The 6,895-nt window shown below is 41.0% G+C and overlaps 1 protein-coding gene across 1 annotated transcript; it reads right to left on the bottom strand.

Annotated features, from left to right (window-relative positions):
* Positions 1-671: 671 nt before the first annotated feature.
* Positions 672-6,063, bottom strand: cnn2 (calponin 2). Its single transcript, XM_075484127.1, has 7 exons — positions 5,850-6,063; positions 3,456-3,577; positions 3,262-3,328; positions 2,785-2,922; positions 2,514-2,630; positions 2,156-2,302; positions 672-1,952 (listed from the first exon to the last, which is right to left on the bottom strand). Exons 1-7 carry the CDS (start codon positions 5,904-5,906, stop codon positions 1,647-1,649), a joined length of 954 nt encoding a protein of 317 aa, XP_075340242.1. The 5' UTR covers positions 5,907-6,063; the 3' UTR covers positions 672-1,646.
* Positions 6,064-6,895: the final 832 nt, after the last annotated feature.

Raw genomic sequence — 6,895 nt, 5'->3', positions numbered from 1 at the left:
TGAACCTGGCTAAGTAATTCATCCTGGATGTCTAAATCCTACTTTTGTGCAACGGGCCCCTGACCTTTCACCTTTTTGAAATGTGTGCATCATAAAACACAAAATGTATATAGAAATGTGTACAACTATCCACGACTGTTGAGCAGCTTGAATCTTAAATCAGACAAGACTGGGACTACATTTATCTCCCAAAGGTCCAGCAGCTGATCTTCTCAGTTCCTAGATAGTGGTTAAAAGAAGCAATGCTCCACAGTGGAAAACATGACCCCATCCCAGCTATTATGAGATTTGTTGCCATTATCAAATTTAAGGGGACCTTATTATTTGTCATGAAATAGTAAAATGTCTCAATTTCAGATTTGCAAATCATTGTATTCTATATTTTACAAAGCGTAACTTTTTGGGAATCGGGATGATACAATAAAATCTCCGGTCAACTAATTTGCAATATCATTGATCAATATGGCTTTATATACATCAATAACATTCATTACTGCCATGCAGATGACTGTATATAATAGACTCTAGTTTGTACTCAAAATTGGACCTGGCCAAAATAGAATCAAAGGGCCATTTTCATTTTCTGATATTGGGCATGCTCATCTAGTAATATCTCGTGGCCGGAAGTCTTCAACTCAGCCTCCAATAACCCAGTACAAACATACAAAAGATAATAATGCATACATCTTTATTACATAGTTCTCACATATTTAATTCAATAATTGGAAGAAAAAAAAAATAGAAAAGAAAGGCATAGTCCAATATCAAATGCTTCTCAGAGTCAAGGCACAAAACCCCTCTTCAGATCACAAATATGCATAAATAACATCAAAATGATCAAATATAATGCTAGAATTGGTTCACATATAAACCAATATTTAAGATTGATTACTTACACTATTCACTGGCCAAGGGAAAAAAAAAAAAAAAAAAAAAAAAAAAAAAAAAAAATCCAGTATTCTTGCTTGGAATGTTGAAAACTTACTCGATTACCATTTTATTCACTTCTCTCCTATACTCAGTCCAAAGAAAACAAGCCTCTCCAGTTGAACCGATTATGCAAACAAAGAAACTATTTCCTCCATTAGAAAGTGGAAAGAAAATTCAATGAAAAAAGAAAGTGATTTTTTTTAAAGAATAAAAACATTTGGTTCTATCCATACTGTTCCCTCATCCGTCTGGAAATTGTTACAATAAATCATTGATCGATACTCAAGGAATGAAGAAGATACTGACATAGTAACAAAGAACATGTACATTTTCATTCACAGGAACTAGTTTACACATAAAAATACAGCTATTATGGAGCATAAGCTTGATTTATTTTTCCAAGCAACATGCATTACAGAATCCTTGTGTGTGTGTGTGTGTGTGTGTGTGTGTCTTCCTCACAAATGTTTCACTTTTGGATTCATGTTATCCTCAGAAAAATCTAGGCATCTCCCTTCATGCAATTATTGAGTCACCAAAAACCCCCATGGAAGTACAGGGGGAAATGTGTAGCTTTGGCACATTTCATACAATACTAAAAAGGATATGACCTAAACAAAGAAAAAAAACAAAAAGAAGGTGCAACTTCCTGGGTGTATAAAAATAAACCACACCTTTACACAAACTCCCTTTCCCTTGCACTTCCCTAAGGCCTCTTAGTAATCTGTCCCGTCATCTTGGTACACGTGTTCCTCCTCATGGTAACCTTGGTAACCCTCGTCTTGGTAGTCAGGGATGTAGTCGCGACCACTGCCTGCCCCATTTTGGTCAGCTGCGACCTCTCCAGCTTGAGGACAGTATTTGGCATCATAGATCTGCCTTCCCAGCCCAAAGTTCTGCCCGCTCTGGTTGGCTCCCTGGCTATAACCCATCTGCAGAGACATGGTGCTGTTGTCGCACTTGTCTGTGCCCAGTTTCTGGTCATAAATAGCCCTCCTTGTCCCAGGAGCAGTCATTCCAGCCTGTAATAAAGACACCACCAACCCAGTTGATTTATTGTCAGCTTTGTGTTGTAAACAATTCAGGAGTTTAAATCTTTGTATAAGACTAAACATGATGCCAGTTTACAGCTGCAGTCAATCTGGATATGAGTGATGCCACTCATATCGGCCTGGGGCTTCTTTCCACTGTAGTAAAACTGATTTTATGAGCTCTGTTCAAATACCTGACTTGCTCCCTTGTTGGTTCCCATTTGCAGACTGATAGTTGTGTTGTCCATGGGGGGCTGGATTTGAACTTTGGGGTCATATAAATGCCTCCTGGTCCCATATGCATTCATGCCTGCCTGACTGGCACATTTGTTGGTCCCCATCTACAGACAGAAACATCCAAAGACAATTCATATACAAAAAGAAATTGTTATTCAAGACTTACAGAACAGGATAGTGCATTAGATCCAAGTTGTTGCAGGACATTAATGCATTCAACAAGAATGAGGTTAATGTCCATATTAACAGCACGAAGGCAAACAGATGATTTTAAGATCAAGATTTGCCCAGTACTCCTAATGGAGTAAAACCTACCTGTAGGCCAATGACACACTGTCCAGCCTTCATCTTCTCCTCATTAAACATCCTCTCATGCTTGTCAGCATACTTCACTCCGATGTCAACCCGCGACTGGCAGCCCTTGGTCTTCGCCTGGCAGAAAACACAGGGTTGAAGTTTTCTTTCCCCCCTCTTTTTTTTTTTTTTTTTTTAAAAAAAGGTGACCTACTGAAATACAAATACAAATACAAATCCAACCACACATAACCTCACTCACAGAACAAAGTTAAGATGGTTCAGGACTCACCATGCTAGCGAGGGCGAGCAGCGTGGTCTGGACCTGCGTCATGTTGCCATTCTCAAACAGGTCATTGGCTTCGAAGATATCATGAGGCCTCAAACCATATGCTGTGATGGCTTTGATGAAGTTGGTCAGGTTCTCCAACTAAAAACACCAATTCAATAAAACATGGTTCATGCAACAATTTTCTTGACAAGCGCAATCATTTTTCTATTAGCAAATACAAAACAAATAAAGAACGAGCACAACTTCAATCAAGTTTGTGAGTGGTTATGTCTCAGTTACAAAAGACAAAAAAAATAAAATGATGTTGTTTCAACACTGCCAACAGGAAAGTATAGCCATGACGCACGATTCCATGCATTATGAAGCAGTTTTAAAGTATGTGCAAATGCAAGCCTCCAACTACATGTAACAATGGCCCTCCTCAATCCCAATGAGCCGCGCCCTCAGTTGGTTGAAAAGGATTCCTCGTAAGCTCACCTGATGCCAGTTCAGCGCCGACTTGTTGGTCTTTTTCACAGAGCCTGGCTGGAGTTTATTAATAAGGCTGTGGAAAAGAAAAAAAAAAAAAAAGGAAAGTTGGTGCTGAGGCTTCCAGATCAATGTGTACATTAAAACCAGATGATCATGGGCCTTGCAATTCAGTGTGGACATTTGATGCATCTTCTGCTTACTCGCACAGAATGACTCCATTTTTCAGGCCTTTCTGGAAGTCAGGGCCGATGGACGAGCCAGTGATCTCCTCGATCCAGATCCGGAGCTCCTCCTCCTTCTGAGGGTCGTACTTCTGTGCAATCTGGTTGAAAGAAAAAAAAAAACAAAGGGTCAGAGGTCACGTGTGTTCTACAAAAGGGCCATTACGTAGCTTTTAAGACAGTAATTCAAACTTTTGTTAGCAGCTGTGAGGAAGCCTGTCTGCAGTTAACCGACTTAAACTCCGTTACATCAGAGTTAGTTAAGATGTCGATACCTGAGCAGCAAAATTACTGATGATCACACACAACACTACTCGTGTCGATTATATTTTAATATAAGTTGTGCTTTACAGTTTATTATGTGTATGTAATCATTTTCCATGGTCAGGAGTGAGTTTCACTTTGCCTCAGAGTTGCAGGCTTCATCTACAAAAGGTGTTTTTGTCTTATATAATCCTTGTAAATAAAAAGAAAAGGTGACATTGACGTGACCACACACACACACATACACACACACACACACACACACACACACACACACACACACAGATTTCCTGTTTGGTAAACTGCTAAATTCTCTCCAGAGGCACAGGAAGCAAGTTGGTGAAAAGAGGAGGGAGGGTGAGTTTTAAGGGGCTCAACATGACACAAAGACTGACTGTCCAATGAAGCGTCTGTTGGAGTTACTGTTTTTCCAATTAAAGAGGTGAGCATGAGAAGCATGCTTTATTGATTCTGAAAGAGGCCATGTGGGAGTAACGCGGTCACATTAAATCTGTTGTGTGAAAGGAGAAATGAAAAAAAGAAGTCAGGTAAACATTTCTTCTCCTCCAGTGAAGGGTAAAGTGTTGAGTGAGCTGCGTGCAGACTTCCAAGAGCAACGACAAACTGAACCACAGACTGTATACTTAGAAGCTGGCTCCACACAGCTCACAGCGGGTTAACTCTTTAGGAATCTCTACCTTCTAATTAAATTTCCTTCTGTCGTCCACTATTAAGAACAACACGGGCAATTCCAATTGACCACAAAGAATCCAACAGAAGTAATTCACAACGACAAGCTGAATGGCAGGAATTTACCCCTCAGTGCTCGGATAAAAGAGCCGAATTAAACAAAAGGAGCGGGATTGTGTGTGAATGGATGCGCAACGTGGAAACACTCAAATGTTCCTGCAGCTGGTCAATACTGAGCTCAAGGTCAGCCAGGAGAGCTTTTCTGAAATTTTGATCAGTTTACAGTAAAGATTAAAAAAAAAGGGAGAACAGGTGAAGTGTGGATCCTTAGTCCCTGCCTTTACGTTTCAGAGTGGGCTATGTCACACATGGCAGGAAATGCCACTCAACTGAGCATCTCTTTTGCCCCCCACCTCCTGGTGCGCACACGGAGTCTGGACCTTTTCTCTCCCATTCAAGAATGCAGATCAAAGCAAAAAGTTGACTTAAACGGGCCCCGGACCATGTCAAACTGAAGATCTTATTAAACAGATCAGCTAAAACTTTTCACACTTTAGTGCCGACAGACAAATATGATGAAGATCTTTTTTTTTTTTTTTTTTTTAAAAGGAAAAGTTCTTAAAGGTTTGCAGCTCGATTTGGAGGCGTGGGTCAGATAGTAACCACAACTCAACTCTGGTAATTGAAGTGGACCGAGAGGTGCAGAGGGCTCTGAAGACAGGCCCAAATAAACAAGGGGCTTCCCGCATCAAGGCCGCAGCCAGAGGCACACAGTAACAAAGAGTCGGCTGTCTCTGGGGAGTCAGTCAGACTTTAGCAGAGAGGGCAAATTAGTTCTTGCGCTGATGGCCGTTAAATCATGACACTCAGCACAACACCACGCTGAGGGGAAGTGGGGAATTATTTTAGCCAAAAAAAAGCTAAATTACTTTAGCAAAAGCCACAATGACTGGCATTCTATCCAGGGACTAATGAGCTAATTCTATTAACTGTTAATGCGGGTCACAATGTTGGGCCGCTGGGCCACACAAACAGAGTTCGCTGGGAAGTGGAATAACAGTTTTGCCACAATGACAGACTTCTTTGCCAGGAGGGGCAACGCCCATAGCTTTTAAGGTTAAAGTTAGTCCCGTGCACGAGAAAACCTGAAAAGTAGCTTCTTCACGAAGAACTCGAGCATGTTTAAAACCGAGAACTTTCGGTGCTTGAAAACAAAGAAAATATCACTTTTACATCTCGCTTTTGTCTATACACCTCTACTTTTTTTTTAACCTGGGCACACTTATCAAAATGGAGGCCAGGTGACTCTGACACTGGCGATCCGAGAATCAGAAATAAGGGAGGGGGGGGCACATGAGCAAGTGATAGAAGGAAAAGTTCACTTTAAATTCTATATGAAAATATATAATGCACTCCTACCTTGTTTTTGACTTCCGCTGATAAGCCATAAGCTGGACCTTTGTTGAAAGAAGACATTGTCAAAGTCTTGAGACTTTTCTACTCTTTGGGTAAAAAAAAAGACACTCCAACTTCTGAAAAGAAAACTGCGCTTAATTATCTTCGACTTTCTCTTCCAATGAAACCTCGAAAAGAACTGAATATACTTCCTTTCTGTTTTACGGCCGCCAATTAGAGCGCTCCCACAGTTTCTGCCAAAGAGCGTCGACTCCAGTGTCAAGATAGTTCCCTGCCGCCAACCTCTTACAGTCCATGGAGGCCACGCATGCGCAGATCCATCTGATTGGAAAGAAAAGGGGCTCATTTACACCTCATATAGACTTGATTACACAGTTCAACAAGGTTGTTCAAAAGGTACTTCAAATTCCCAGTCTGTAACCAAAGATTGTACCACAGAATTACAGGTGTCGTCCCATTATGGGGTCGGAAATACTTTCATACAGAAACTAAATCAATCAGTCAGAATGGTGTACAGCATGAATTCAGTTGTCACACATCATGAAGAAAGAAAACGCTCTGATGTTACAGCAGCTGATACTTGCCAGACAACAGCAGGGGGAAGAGGTGTGTGAGTGTGTGTGTGTGTGTGTGTGTGTGTGTGTGTGTGTGTGTGTGTCCGTTGGGCTCTGTGCTGGTACACCTGCTCCTTGGAGTACCACTTTGTGATGTTTCCAGTTATAACCCATTTCTCTGAGGGAACCCATTCTGAAGTTGTGGTATCTAAATTTGAATACATGTGACTCACAGAAAGTCAGATTTCTTTCTTTCAGTGGCTCACAGGTGAGTTTGCAGCTGTTTAAAGACCTTCGTGTTGTGAAAGAAAGTCAAAAGACATTCTTGTAGCAAAGCATGAAATAGGCATGTAACAGAAAACTGTTTTTTTTTTCTTAATGCCATCGAGCGTTTCAATAAGACATCTGGCCCTCGTGTCGAGCACATTCTGAGAGCTTTGCAGAAGCAGTGTGAGTCCAACCTATGAGGCTATAAATGCAAATGATACCCGGAAA

This window comes from Odontesthes bonariensis, chromosome 14 (genome assembly GCF_027942865.1).
Source record: "Odontesthes bonariensis isolate fOdoBon6 chromosome 14, fOdoBon6.hap1, whole genome shotgun sequence".
NCBI classification, from domain to species: Eukaryota; Metazoa; Chordata; class Actinopteri; order Atheriniformes; family Atherinopsidae; genus Odontesthes; species Odontesthes bonariensis.
This window is presented reverse-complemented; position numbering and strand designations above follow the sequence as displayed.

Coding starts and splice junctions, on each gene's coding strand:
- cnn2 (XM_075484127.1), bottom strand. CDS start 5,906: ATGTCTTCTTTCAACAAAGGTCCAGCTTATGGCTTATCAGCGGAAGTC. Junction 3,578..5,849: donor CAGCGGAAGTCAAAAACAAG/GTAGGAGTGCAT, acceptor TCTTTCAACCAG/ATTGCACAGAAGTACGACCC. Junction 2,923..3,261: donor CGGCGCTGAACTGGCATCAG/GTGAGCTTACGA, acceptor TGGTGTTTTTAG/TTGGAGAACCTGACCAACTT.